This window comes from Lissotriton helveticus, chromosome 7 (assembly GCF_964261635.1).
Source record: "Lissotriton helveticus chromosome 7, aLisHel1.1, whole genome shotgun sequence".
Classification (NCBI taxonomy): Eukaryota; Metazoa; Chordata; class Amphibia; order Caudata; family Salamandridae; genus Lissotriton; species Lissotriton helveticus.
In genome coordinates, this window is record NC_136068.1 from 1,731,706,090 (window position 1) to 1,731,721,293 (window position 15,204).

The window sequence follows — 15,204 nt, forward strand, 5'->3', positions numbered from 1 at the left end:
AAACAAAAAACCAGAAAACTGGAAAAACTGTGGAGACAGTCTCGGAGGCTGGAAGATAAAGAACTTCACAGATCCTCCCTTAAGTTGTACCATAAGGCCATTAGGGCTGCTCGAAAAAATCATATTGCAGCACAACTAACAGAGGCTGGGAAAGACTCTAAAGTATTGTATAACATCTTACAAACTTTTACCAGGCCGGTAGCCTGTGAGACTGCAGAGGTTGCTTCCCAAGGTTTGTGTGATGAGATCTCCCTATTCTTCATGAAGAAGACAGATGCAATCTATGAAAGGATAATGGCTTTGAATACAGCTGCTGGAGCAGATAACAACATCTCTCAGACTAATGCACAACAGGTGCAATGCCTTACAAGCTTTCCCCCCATCTCCTTAGAGGAGGTAACCTCACTGGTCACTCAAATTAAGAGCGGTAGCCCTCAGGACATCATCCCAGCCCGCATCATGCCTAGGTTGGCAGAAGTTCTGGGGCCAGGAATCCAGAATCTAGTTAACCTCTCTCTTAGTACAGGGAGGTTCCTATAGACTGGAAAAGGGCGCTAGTGAGACCGCTGAGGAAAAACACTGCTATTCCCTGGACGGAACTGGCTAATCTAAGACCCATCTCTCTCCTCCCCTTTTTGGGCAAAATTATAGAGAAATTTGTAAATCGACATTTGTCGAATTACATTGAACAAGTAGGTGGATTAGATTCTTCCCAGTCAGGTTTTAGGCCAAGACACAGCACTGAGACCACCTTGTTGTCAGTCGCAGACGATCTACACATGTTCCAGGATAAAGGCCATTCTGTTATCCTGGTTCTGTTGGATCTGTCTGCGGCGTTTGACACCGTGTCACACAACATCATGACCACCAGGCTAGTTAACATCGGCCTGGAAGATAAGGCGCTGGCTTGGCTGAGGAGTTTCCTGACAGATCGCACCCAAAGGGTCACCCTGGGTGCTTATCGGTCAGAGGAGTTTGGGATCTCTAAGGGGGTGCCACAGGGCTCTTGTTTGAGCCCTACCCTTTTTAACATCTATGTGGCCCCCCTAGCTAACATCATGAGGTCCTATGGTTTCATCCCAGTGTCATACGCGGATGACACCCAACTCCTCTTTCCTTTTAAAATCCTCACGGCTGAGGTTAGGAACTCCTTTGCTCAAGGGATAAAGGCAGTGGCTCACTGGATGGCATCTAACTTCCTGCAATGTAACGTTGCTAAGACAGAAGTGATGCTGTTCGGTGAGGCTAAACTTCTGTGGACCCCTGACTGGTGGCCTCAAGATCTTGGCCCAGTCCCCGAGCCCAAGCAGGTGGTGAAAAACCTTGGCGTCCGATTGGACCAGGAGCTCTCCCTAAAACAACATGGCAACCAAGTGGTGGGTTCCTCTTTCCATATCATTGGGATGCTACGGAAAGTATTTCCTTTGCTGCCAGACTCTACTAGAAAAACCTTGGTGCAGGCTCTAGTATTGAGTCGCCTGGATTACTGCAATGGGCTACTACTGTCAGCAAATGAAGCAGTAATTTCCAGGTTTCAGGTGGTACAAAATACCGCTGCTTGCCTTGTTCTAAACCGGCCCCCTCACACCCCTTCTGACCATGCTGCACTGGTTATCCATCAAACAGAGGGTGAAGTTCAAAACCTGCTGTATAATACACAAATGTTTACAGGGGAAGGGCCCTGCTTTTCTGTCCAATAAATTCTCTCTTTACACACCCACGCGCTCTCTGAGATCTAGCGAACAGGCCTTGCTGCGTGTTCCTAGAACAAAAAAAGCAAGACAAGGAGATAGAGCCCTTTCAGTTGCTGGCCCAACCCTATGGAATAGTCTCCCACTAACTTTGAGACTTTGTAAGGACCACCTCCCGTTTAGGAAACAATTAAAAACTTTCCTATTCCAAAACTGCTAGCAATTACTGCCAGTACTTGTTATTTGCATTTTGGCTGCCAAAGGCGCGGAGATACTCCTTCGGGAGTCGATCCCAGCGCGATACAAACACGCAAATAAATAAATAAATAAATAAATAGATCCCATCGAGCTGTATAAAGCAGAGAAATGAGTGATATAATCTGAGGGCCAAAACCATGCCAGGTCAAAGACTTATATAGAAAAGACCAATCCGCTCTATCCAATGCTTTTTCCACATCGACAGCAACAGCAGCTAAAGGGGAGGAAAGGGAAGAGAATGTTCTAAATTTAGAACGTTAAAAAAGATTTTAAAGTTATCAGAAGTCAGTCGACCTTTAATAAATCTGGATTGTTCCTTCCCTATCAGTTTGAGAAGAAGTGCCACAAGGAGTAAGGCAAGTAATTTAGAAAATAAATTATAATCAACATTAACCAGGGAAATAGACTGATAATTTTTACACTGCGTTTGATCACAACCATCTTGATGAATGAGGCAAATACTAGGTCTTGGAAGTACCAACAGTAGCACCACTATTTTGGAATAACTGGAAACGTTGGAACAATTGAGGAAGTGGCAAATTAGAAATGTGGAAATAACATTCTACAGTAAAGCCATCTGGACCTGGAGTTTTACCTTCCTATAGAGAAAGAAGAGCTTTAAGTGGCACAGGGATCGTAAAATCATGGGCCTCATTTACAACAAATTAACGAAGCGCGGTGCTGCATGCCATTTGACTGCACCCACCTGATTAATTCCAAAGCAAAGGAATGCGTAATATCTACAATGATCTGACGGATCCCTGTGGTCTCCCTTGAGCTGGTGCACAATATGCTGGTATGCACCGATGCAGGCATCCTTGCAACATGGTGCAAGGATGCCTGCGTCATGGAGATGATTGTTTATGTGCATGAAGGTGTCCCTTCCTGCACATAAACAATCTGAAATGGCGTTTTTCAACTTCCATGTGTGCTGCATTAGCACACATAGAACTTGCAAAATATCAATTGTTCATGTGTAGGAAGGGACACCTTGCTGCACATAAACAATCACCATAGGTGATTTCCTCATTCTGTGTGTGCTGCAGAATGCAGCACGCATTGAAAGAGGAAAATAACGTGAATACATTAATACATTTCTCCTCATTGCGCCTTCCTACGCCTCCCCTGGGGAGGCGTATCATTCAGCAGCATTTTCAGGTTTACAATTTTTCGTAATTCTCTGGAAATGTGTCAGGTTTCATGGTTGTTGCTTGGGAACACCCACAGCAATACCCATGGAACGCCCCTTTGATGCAAAGTGCTGCGTGCAAAGGGGCAGCGTGGATTTTCCTGTCCTTCTAAATATTGAGCAGCAAAATGTGCAGCCAGTGCATCACAAACAGAGAAGCACCGGCGGCGCAAGAGGCTTGTAAATAAGCCCCCCTCCCCAGTTCTCAAGAACTGAAGGGGGAGAACCATCAAGATAAGTATCAATAAAAGAAGACTCAGTATGTGAATCAGGAGTGTACAAGGATTTATAATGAGCAACAAGGTCCTCACGAATGTCTTGATCTTTAAATAAATGAGATTCATCGGAGGATTGGACAGACTCAATGTAAGAACGTTGTTTCCGAATCTTTAAATAATTGGCAAGAATTCATTACGTCCGCATAATAACGGGCCCTACCACAAACCAAAAGAGATGCAGCATTATCAGTAGCTATTTTATTTAAGGGCAACCAACCACAGTTAAGCAGAGACAGAAGCTGAAGTATAGAACTGGTGTTCCAGAGGTTTAATGGTAGTCAATAAAGATTTCTGTTGGTTTGTAAGGGGTTTCTTTTTTAGCAACAAAATCAATTACAAATCCATGAGCCGCAGCCTTAAACAGATCCCATAGTAATTGTGGAGAAGTATCAGGATCAATATTAAGTACGAAAAATTCCTTAGTGAAGGCTATGAAAAGAAGAGAAAAAAGAGGTGTCCAATAGAAGAGAATTATCAAAAGACCATCTATTTGATTTGGTATGTGCCGGAACCAAATCCAAATTTATAACAACCGGAGCATGGGCAGAAATACCAATAGGTTCAGTAGAAGATGAGATAAGATTTTGTGTCAAAGAATGACTAAGGAAAATATAATCTAGAGGGGTAAGGGAGCCCTATGGAGGAGAATAAAAAGAAGACTTCTTAGCAGTAGGATTACATAAGCACCGTGCATCCATCAGGTGATTCTGGGAGATAGTAGATAGAGTTAAACTGCCTGTGTGATTTGTGAGGGATCAAATTAATCTGGAATTGATGATCGATGAAAAGGTCATTAATCCCCTCCTAAAAGGAAAAAATCATCTTTATATTGAAGGCATTTCATAGAAATGGCTGGCCAAAATTAATAATCCGGCAATGTAGGACCATAAACATGAAACACTGTTAAGGAAATATTATTACTCAACAATTTGACAATAAGCCAATGACCTTCAGAATCTGATTCATGAGTAATAACGGAACATTTAAACTTTTTATTACACAACATAATGGCCCTGTTCTTTTTATTAAAGCTAGAAGAGACAAAAACCGAACCCACCAAACCACGCTTTAATAAAACCTTTCACAAATGAGTAGAAAGTGGTTACACACAGATGAAGAGAGCACAACCAACAAGGGACAACCACAACGGAGAACAACAAAAGACAGCCAGAAAATAAAGATGAACAATCACTGAAACCTGAAAAGCAAATTAAGTAAAAATATAAACAATGAAATAAAAAAAGGCAATCCCAAACAGTGTGGCAGAACCTCTGATAATAACAACAAGCATAAGTAGCAAGTAGGAAATTTGTAATATATCAAAGCATTTCAAATAGTCATTGCAGCAAATCAACGTGAAGAGGAAAGACCTCCAGTATCCATCGAGATCTTTGAATGAGTGTCAATAAACGTAGTAGTGTTATTCTGAAACATATATATATATGCACAGATGAAACAAACCATAACGAGCTCCTAGATTATGTACCACCAGGTGAAAATCGAGGAAATCCTTCCTGCGTTTAGCCGTAGCTGTGGAAACTTCGCGCCAGACCATACAATTTGCTTTTTGTTTTTTTCTGCATTCAGGACTTATAATTGGTTGGTAAATTCCCCCCAAAAAATCATCACTCCTCATGGTTTTGTGGGAGCACTGATTAAAATAGATGAGGACCCAATCTGTGGGCAGGTTGAATATTTAGAGTAGTTGATGAAGGTAAGTCTAATAGTTTTGGAAGAAATGTGGTGAAAAAGGAGACAGGATTATCCACTTCAATTCCTTACGGTTCACGTCTGCAGGTGGGCAGAGTGAACTGACTCAGAGAACTCATGTGGGGTCATTGGTGTCTTTGCAGCATTAGATGGGGGACAGCATTGAATGCTCTCCCTAGAGGCAGCACCATTAGCCTCTCCCTCCCCACTATTCCCTTATGAACTGCTGCATCAGATGCTAGGAACGCATCATCCCAGCAGCATGCTTCTCAACCAGCAGGAACCAGAGTTTAGCGCAAGGCTCACTGTGCACCAGCAGGAGGTGCAACACAGTGCACTATGAGAGAAGAGCTAAGAGCAGTACAGAAGCAGTACCAGGAGTGCCAGCAAAGTACTGAGACCGTCGGAAGGATTTTTCTATCACCACAGAACCCAGGCTGTACAGCCTCTGGATCACTGGTTAGCATCCGGTCAAGCTGCTAGAATGAGCACCACTGAGTTGAGGAATAATGTCATGTTATTTACACTGCTAGGAATACAGTGGAAATTAGGATCAATCATTTTATTACTGTTGATTTTGGTGCTGGTCTTGATGACCTAATACGTTATTATTATTATTATTATTATTATTATTATTATTATTAATAAATAGGTGTTTTTCCTATTCAAATTAATGTTACTTTAATTAGTACTATGACTTGCAATACTAGTGGAAGTTGTTGCCCTTATTTTTGTCTTACTAATTACTAATATTTTCTTCTGATTTATAGATTCTCGAGATTCTTTTCCCATTCGTGGAAGGGATCTTTGCCCTGTGGATTTTGCAGTTCTTCCATACACTGGATTCCTCATCTGAGGTATGGGGATGGTGTGCCTTGTCTTGTCAGTGCTCTAGAGACTGTCTAGTTCTGTGGTGTTTGTCACAATTACTATATGTTAACAAACAGTGGGCCAGATGTAAGAAGCCGTTTGCGATTCGCAAACGCCGGAATTCACAGAATTCCGCCGTTTGCGAATCGCAAACGGTGTTTTGGTATGTATGAGCAAAATCGCAAAATACGGAATCGCAAAAATTGTGATTCCTTATTTTGCTCAAGCATTTAAGGAATCGCAATTTTGCAATTCCTTAAATGCTATGCATCAAGCATTTCTTTTGCCGAATCCACATTAAGAAGTCGCAAATTACCACCAACTTGTAGTTGGTGGTAATTTGCGATTTTTTTTACAAATGCACTTTTTGGCATTTGTAAAGGTGCCATATGGCGTTCATACATGCCCTTAGGGCATGTATGTGCGCCATATGCGCACACATGCAAATTTCAGGGGTGCAGCAGGGTGTCCTTAAGACACCCTTGCACTCTTGAAATTATTCTCAATTTGCGATTAGCAAATTGCGAATCGCAAATTGAGAATAAATTCCCATTCCTTCCTATGGGCCTCCTGGCCCATAGAAATGAATGGGAAATTATTCCTTAATTGTGATTAGCAATTTGCTAATCGCAATTAAGGAATTTTAAGAAATTGCTAAAAAATAGCGAATTTCTACATACATTCCAAATTGCAATTCTCAAATAGCGATTTCTAAAAAATCGCTATTTGGGAATCACAAATGATGGTGATGATACATCTGCCCCAGTATCATCTAATTACAGTTTGAAAAAGATAACAGCGAGCCTGTTTATATATGTATTTATTTATGTAACTTGTTGATATGGGCTTCAGGCACTTCACATAAATTAAATAGTCGATGCAGTAAAGTGTAATTCGAATGTGAACACATATTAGCACTGATTCTGTTTATGTTTTTAGAGATAAATAGGGGCAAGGCCTTCCAGCGAGGGGGTCTCCTAGATATAAGCGGAAAGAGCAAGGAACTGAGCGACACAGTTCTTTCAAGGACAAGTGGCCAGGAGTGATTCACAAACAGTAAAGAAGTCCACCTCAGCCCAGATTTACCAGTGCGTTGCACCGTCTCCATGTAACGTTGGGTTACGCAAAGCAATGTATTGGTAATTACTTTTCAATGCAAAAACTATTTTGCACTGCAAAAATGCACTTTTCCCAGTGCAAAAAGCACTTTGCACTGCTTTGCACTGCTTTGTTCCACTTTAGGTCAAGAGGATGTTAGTGGTGTGATTAGTGCAAACACCAACAGAGCCTATCTACTAAGATCGCCAGAACTGAACTCGGACAAGACGGAAGTCCTCATCCTGGGATCCTCACCCTCCGCCTGGGACGACTCCTGGAGGCCCCCCGCCCTAGGCAGCGCACCCCAACCAACAGACCACGCACGCAACCTGGGCTTCATCCTGGACTCCTCCCTCTCCATGACCAGACAAGTCAACGCCGTCTCCTCGTCGTGCTTCAACATCCTGCGCATGCTACGTAAGATCTTCTGGTGGATCCCCACCGAGACCAGGAAGACGGTCACCCAGGCCCTCGTCACCAGCCGTCTGGACTACGGCAACTCCCTCTACGCCGGAACCGCCGCCAAACTCCAGAAGAGACTCCAGCGGATCCGGAACACCTCAGCACGACTCATCCTGGACATCCCCCGTCGCAGCCACATCTCTGGACACCTGAGAGACCTGCACTGGCTCCCGGTCAACAAGAGAATCACCTTCCGTCTCCTCACCCACGCACACAAAGCCCTACACAACCAAGGCCCAGGATACCTCAACAGCCGCCTCAACTTCTACGCTCCCAAACGCCAGCTTCGATCGACCGGCCACGCCCTCGCCACCGTCCCCCGCATCCGAAGAGCCACCACAGGGGGACGGTCCTTCTCCTACCTCGCCGCCAAGACATGGAACTCCCTCCCGACCCACCTCCGCCTGACCCAGGACCACCTCGCCTTCAGGAAACAACTCAAGACCTGGCTGTTCGAGCAGTAGCGGAACCCCCTCCCCTAGCGCCTTGAGACCCTCTGGGTGAGTAGTGCGCTATATAAATGCCATGATTGATTGATTGATTGATTGATTGAAATCTGCTTCAAAAAGTGACACCTCTGTATGTAAGCTTTGGATTTAAGTTTGAAAACGATTTTAATGTTGCCTTCATAAGTGTGGAATTACATTTTATGACAAAATGGCTAAGGAGATTAATAAATGGTTGCCACCAAGTGTTAAATATTAGGGATAATAGAAGAGACCCCAAGGATCCTCTCAAGCCAGAAAGCAAAAGATGTAAAGGAGTGTATCTTCACGTTCATCTTTTATTTTTGTACAAATGAAGTAAACTCTTCATAGCTAAGCCAGATATCTTATCCACCTCACCTACCCCATCAGGCGAATCAGACGACTTGGTATGTAGCCTAATACCAACAATTCAAGGAGCACAATAGGATATCCCCCCAAATAATGTCATAGATAGAGGGTTGGAGCCCTCACATTGCAAGTTATGTTAATCTAAGTGGTTTCAAATAAGCATGGGCGGATTTTGCGAATTGGCAATCCGCGAACTTGCGTATTTACGGATTCGCAATCCGCAAAATCTGCGAACTCGCGAATTAACGGATTCTTTATTTTTTTGTGTTTGCAAGGGTTTCTGCCAGTTCGCGAGGGTTATGTACCAGTTCGCAATTGCGAACTTACTTGTCGGCTCGCAACGGCCGCGACTATGTTGTTTCTACGTCTGGTTCATCATCACAGGTTCACAGCACCCTCTGTTTCACCACTGCCACCCTCTGGTACACCCATGCCACCCTCTGGTACATCACTGCCACCCTCTGGTTGGTTTATCACTGTAGATTATGGGGTGAAAAAAAGCAAGCACACCTGCCCTGCTTCAACTGACATGAATTCATTTGGGGTTGATTAATGTGTCATTGAATTTAAACTTCCAGTCTGGCTGGCACCTGCTTCCTTATCTGTAATTTGCTTTCTGTTGCAGTGCTATTTTTTTCACAGGACCTTTGTGGCCTACTTGTAGCTATTCTCTGAGCCTGCTGTGAGGGTCAGAGCAGGGTCATAGAATAGTTGCAAGTAGGCAACTGAACTCTGAAGGGGCCCCTCAGGAAGCACTACAGGGAATGGTTACTAATGATAAGATTGAACGTTTGCACCTGCTGAGTGCTTTCACTTTTGTCTGTAATTGCTTTCTGTTGCAGTGTAATTTTTTTAACAGGACCTTTGTTGTATACTTGTAGCTATTCTCTGAGCCTGCTGTGAGGGTCAGAGCAGGGTCATAGAATAGTTGCAAGTAGGCAAATGAACTCTGAAGGGGCCCCTCAGGAAGCACTACAGGGAATGGTTACTAATGATAAGATTGAACTTTTGCACCTGCTGAGTGCTTTCAGTATTGCAAAAATCCAAATATCCAGCAGCATCCACAAAAAGTAATCCTTCCAGGTCAAGATCCAAATCAAAGTGACCAGCACATGAAGAAAGCACTGGGAGGAGACTGTGGGGCACTTCCTTCCTCCCACCCCCCCCCCCCATCCCTCAAAATTGACTCCTTGCAAAGAAAAAGTGCAGGCAAATGTCAACCGGAGGAGTTATTCTGATCAAAATCATAATTTTCAAGGTTTATGCTGCCTGCTGGTGGATTTCTTGTGCGAAATTGCAAATTTTGCAATCTCGCAATTGCGAGATTGTCGCTGCCCGCCGCATCTACGTGTTCGCAAGTGTTTACTCCCGCGAAATTGTATAGTATTCTAGTTGGCAAGTGCGACCAAGCAAAAAATCAGCTTCGCACGGATTTTACGAATTTTCGGCAAGTTCGCGAGAGTTCGCGAATTGCGAATTTGCCGAAAATCCGCAAAATCCGCAAGCGGAGCGGATTTTACGCCCATGCTTGAAACTTTCAAACCCTCCGGCTGCCAATAACTAGGCCATCTTAAATGTATTACTACTCATTGGAGGCTAACCTGAGATAATCAGGAATTTCTTGCTTGTCAAACGCTTTCTTGGTTGAGCCAGATTCCCATAGTATTCAGCACAAGAGCTAACTGGGTTGAATTAGTGAACTAATATAAGGGTTCCATTAGAAAATGTGTTTATATTTGTTGATGTATGAACACTTTTTACTAGAAATACCGTACAAAGCAACAATGATGGTGCATGTGGACAAAAGCAGACTTTGGTCAAAAACATTTAAGATAATGACTGTAGGAAAGTATGATCTACTTTCATGATTGGCCCCACGTTATGCTTGTGTTCTACTGTTTTTCTGACTGGTCTGACTGGGTTCATGCTAATCAGGACCCCAGTCACTGTGCTTCCTGCCTAAATTAGTTATGGTGAGTCCTTGGTACATTTCTATTTGGCTACTGGGGCACCCTTGTAAGTCTCTAGTATGTGGTACTACAGTACCTAGGGCATGGGTTACCCAAGGATCTCCTATGGGCTGCAGCATGTATTATGCCACCAATGAGGGACCCTTCAAACTTTAACTACAGGCCTGCCGTTCCAGCCTGTGTAACTTGGTGCATACACCTCTCCTGAAAGATATGTTCCCTACATCTTACCTCACTGCACTTGAAACCTATAAGTCACCCCTCTAGTAGGCCTTTCAGTCGCAAAGGGAGGGTGCTCGGTTCCGAGTGTGAGGGTGTCCCTGCATGAGCAAACCACAACTACAAAACATTGAGTCCATTCTCCGGACTTTGTAAGTGAATTAGCCATTACAATAGAGAGGCTAAGCATCATTACGCGATGACCATCTCTAAACTGACTGGAACAAACAGGGGCAAGTTTGGTATCAAACATGTTGGAATCATACCCTAACACTGTACTCGGTGTTGGAGGTATGATTCCCTCCGGGAAGCCCTCCATGCTCCTGTGGCCAATCTTACAAAGCCGAACAGCATCCTAGGGCTGCTGTCAACGACAGATACAATTCTGTCCTCCTGCTGCTGGGCCAAGCCAGAGCGGGGGAAGTTAGAAAATTAAGTTTCCTGTCACAGGGAGGTGTGACCACCTCCCAAACAGGATTTAGTGTATTAGGCCGGGGTGGGGGCGCTTGCCAGCGCCACATAGTCTCCTTTGGTGCTCTCCCTGCATACTCCTGTACAAACCAGCTCAGGCGTGAAACTGGACAAATCACATAGAAGTATCCTCCCCTCTGTCCAGCCCCTCCTCTGGAAGGGACCCCTGAATCATCCCAATCCTCTTCTGAGGGTACCTAAGGGCTTACCTGTGGGTAGAAGCCTAGATTTGTTGTGGGATTCCATTCAGCTCCAACTCCACTTCATCTCTGACCGTCTGGACATCCTGGCCGGGTCGTGCTGACTGTGCCGGACTGATCGCATCATCCTTTGCTTTGGGACCGAGACTGCAACTAAGAAGACTCCGTCTGCTCCTGAAATAATCGTCCTGCTAATCAGCTGCACCATCAGTGTCCGTGCTCCATACATGTTCCGTCCTGGCCCTGTGGACATCTAAAGACATCCAAATGAATCTCCCTTGGAGTGAAGGAGTCAGTCCCCCTTATCCGCTGGCACCGCAACACTATCAGCCAGTCTCCAACGGACTCCAACAGGCTCGAGCAACCCAGGTGGTGGTACTGCATTCCCTTGAAGCCTGAGTTGTTCTCTCATCGAGTTGAGGCCAGCATCCCTCGTAGAATGCTCTGGAACTGAAACCCTGTGCATTACGTCGCTGCATTGCTTCATGGCACTGTAACCACATCGGTTACCACGACCGACTCGTCTCAATGGAGTCGGATGCATCGAAAGGTTCTGTTGACGAGCCTGTCCCTGCTACAACTGACCCGTGCCGACGCGGTTGGTTTGACGGATTCTGTTGTCTTCAGCATCAAGGAGGCTCTGGCAGAGCTACCGATTCGGTGTACCCCTTCTAGAAGCCTCTTCATCAACTGACCTGTTTTCATTGAACTGGAGTGGACTTCGTCTTCTGTGTCACCTGGACGTCCCGGAGAGGCATGGGCTCTGTCCCCTCTGCTTTCAGGTACTTTTCGACACAAACCCGCCCTGGGTTCCAACAGACTCTTTCATCCTTCTGCAACAGTGGTCTCGTATTGTAATCCTAGATTGTGCTCAACAGTGGTTGTAGGTATCCTGATTTCGAGGATATCCATGGGTGGGGTGCCTCCTCAATCTTTGGTCTTCCATGGGGTATATTCGGGGTGCACTGGGAAGGGTCCTTCCTCTTCAAGCCTGCAGCAACAACGTACCCTGAATAGTATTGAGTAAGCAGTTGTGTGTCCTCTTGGCATACGGTTATCGTAGGGTATCTAGTTTCTCTCCTGGGGTGGTGTCTTGGGTCCAATCTCATCCCCTATTGTGGTTCACATTCCACTATTTTGATATATGGTGTGACCCCCTCCACCCCCCATAGGGACCACTCTGAATTAGTGCTGCTTACTGCTCTATTGTAAAGTATTGTGTGCATTGACAGTATATCTCCGTGTATAATATTAGTGAGTGACTGTGTTACACTCCTCCAGAAGGCTGCTCTCCACAGCTACCACTTAGAGAGCCATAAAGGTTGTCTAAACCACTAAAATCACCATAAGGGTCATCTGGATTAGTGCAGGGTGACTACTAACATAGACATGCACCATATACCAAGCCAGCTTCTCACAATGACATGCCATGATTAGAAATGGAAGAAGACTTAACAATGACACTATATACAAGCTGAGAAATACAATTAAGGCGGTAAATGTTTACAAAAGGGAGGTGGTAGGAGACATTAACAATGATATAAGAAACAAAAAGTATAATACAACTGGTATGATTATACAAAAGTGTGCTAAGGACACGATGTATGGTTTGTCAAAGTATGAATGGTGGAAATTGCCAACTTCTCTGCGGTAAGCTTATTCCAATGGAAGAAAGCTAGTAAAAGGAAGGAATAGAAGCAAGAGGAAGACCACAGTGATTTGGGCACACCCAGGAGGATATTTCTTTTTAGCAAAGCACACGCTCAGGAACCAGATCTACCAAAAGAAAATGTAAAAGAAGAAAGGAAAGAAACTGGCCTTGAATGCTTACAAGAGGAATTTGTACAAAATTATGTTTTTGTTAATAGCCTGCAAGGTTGATGGAATCACAGAAAGGTGGACGTGTGTCTGTACAGATTTCAAATGGCTAGTGTGGTAAGAGAGATTACTGTGCCTGTGTTGCAGTATGTGTACTGTGGAGTTTGTTTCAATTTACCAGCGTACTCCAACTGAAGTGCTGATGAGGGAGTTGGAGAGAAGAGAGGGGGAAAACATTCTGATCTCTAGATCAGGCTGTCTTGCTCCAGGGTAAGTATCAATACTGAATCTGTGAGACTGGAGATAAGGTTCAAGACTTAGAGTTTTGGGAGTTCAACATGAGTGGCCAGAGGACAATCTGATCCTAAAATATGAAAGATGAGTGGTAAGCACCAATCAGTGCATTTGAATTCTGTGTAAGTCCATGATAACATTGTTCTAAACTACACAGTTGACACAAGAATCACAATACAGAACTGACTGTGGCTGAGCCACGTGTGGGATTTAAAAATGGCAAATTGGCTGACAGACTATAGTATAACACAGCAAATAAAGTTCCATTGGTAGCATAGCAAGCAGGACTACTTGGCGCATTCAAGCCTATGTCTGACTTTCAGTAACTGAACTGTAAAGCTTGCCATGAAGCCCATCAAGAACATTTTCATAATAATCAAGTAAAATAATGAAGTTGTCTAAACTTGCACGTTTCAGCAGTAACAGGGACATCAAAGTGTTGTTCCTACCTAGGCGTGTGATACTTTTTGACAAAGCTTGGAAACATTAAAGAACACAAATTTTGCATACTGGTTTAGTAATAACTAGAAAATCCATTCTTGCAACACTCTGTAAATAGTGTCATTTGTTTAACTAAACTGACCTCTTGTCATCTCAATCACATGGCAAACCAAAGGCACAGTGGGAAAGTGCATTTGAAGCTGGCTTCCTCAACGTCACACTGGCACCTCCGCCAAGAGGCAATAGAAAGATGACCTATTCGATTGGGTATTCTTTTAGTGGGAAAAAGGCGCAACATAATCAGAATAGGCAGACCAAGCATTTGGGCTTACCCCATACAGCTGTGCTGGCCTGAGCCCCACCATGTTGGAAAACTCAGCAATAGACCACCTGGGATAACAACGTACGAAGCGCTACAAGATACAGGAGGGAATATAGTGGTCTTCACCAATCGCTGTAGGTTTACCATTAGATCTCAAAGCTCTCCCTTCCTGGAAACTAGAGTGCTACTTCCAAACAAGCAGGGCTTTTAGGCATCTAGGACAATGTTATAAAATAAATAAGGTGGTGTTATTTCATGTTATGTTATGTTATGTTATTGGTTATTTGTAGAGTGCACTGTTAGGTCTCTTGGCGCTCATCAGGCAAAGAGTTTGACAGGATTTTGAGCTTTTAGTTTGGCAACACTTCCTGAGTTTATTTGTTGAATCCAGACTTTGAAACAACGATTACTCTCCTTGAAATCCCGCGAGTTTCTGGACTTAAAGTGAAAGTGTGACTTGTGTATTAAGATGATGTATGTGTCTATTTCCTTATTTATGATTATGATGATGCAAATAGCAACTTTGACTCTATGCTGAAAGCACCACAGAATTGGTTTCTGGTGTGTGGAAATAGCATTAGTGTTACATACTCATTACTCTTTATTTCATGTAGTTTAGATACGCTAGGTACCCACATTTTATCTACAGTTTATTAAATATTGCCTCACTTCAAGCTCTCATTTAGCATGCCTACAACCATGTATCTATATGTATAGGAGGGTTTTGTGAAGTGCCACTTTGTAGATGGGGGAGAGTCACACCATGAAGAGTAGGGCCATTTTTTACATTTAAGAGTTACTACAAGAGGATGGTGCCTCACAGCCTCTTGCACATGGTCAGGAAGCATGTAGTGAAGTGGTGTCAGAATGGACTTGATGGATGGGGCCTGGCCCCTTTTTGAGTGTATGTGTGATCTTGGTGGGCTTTGGTTAAAGAGAAATGCCACGATTGCTTGATTTGAGAAGGTGGTTGCCGGTGGGGCCCCCCGCACTTATTTTAGGTTTCGCCTGGCGATCCGCTGCGCAGCAGCCTTCGCGCAGGCGAAAACTTTTGTTTACCAGTATGGGGCTTTGTCC

General features: G+C 44.0%; 1 protein-coding gene across 1 annotated transcript in view; it reads left to right on the top strand.

The window, feature by feature from the left end:
- The window catches only part of LOC144769667 (uncharacterized), a 759,350-nt gene that overhangs the window by 558,708 nt on the left and 185,438 nt on the right, over positions 1 to 15,204 (top strand). The window contains exon 24 of the mRNA XM_078653842.1: positions 5,897 to 5,983. Within this exon, the coding sequence (XP_078509968.1) occupies positions 5,897 to 5,983 (87 nt within the window). The remainder of the gene's footprint in view (positions 1 to 5,896; positions 5,984 to 15,204) is intronic.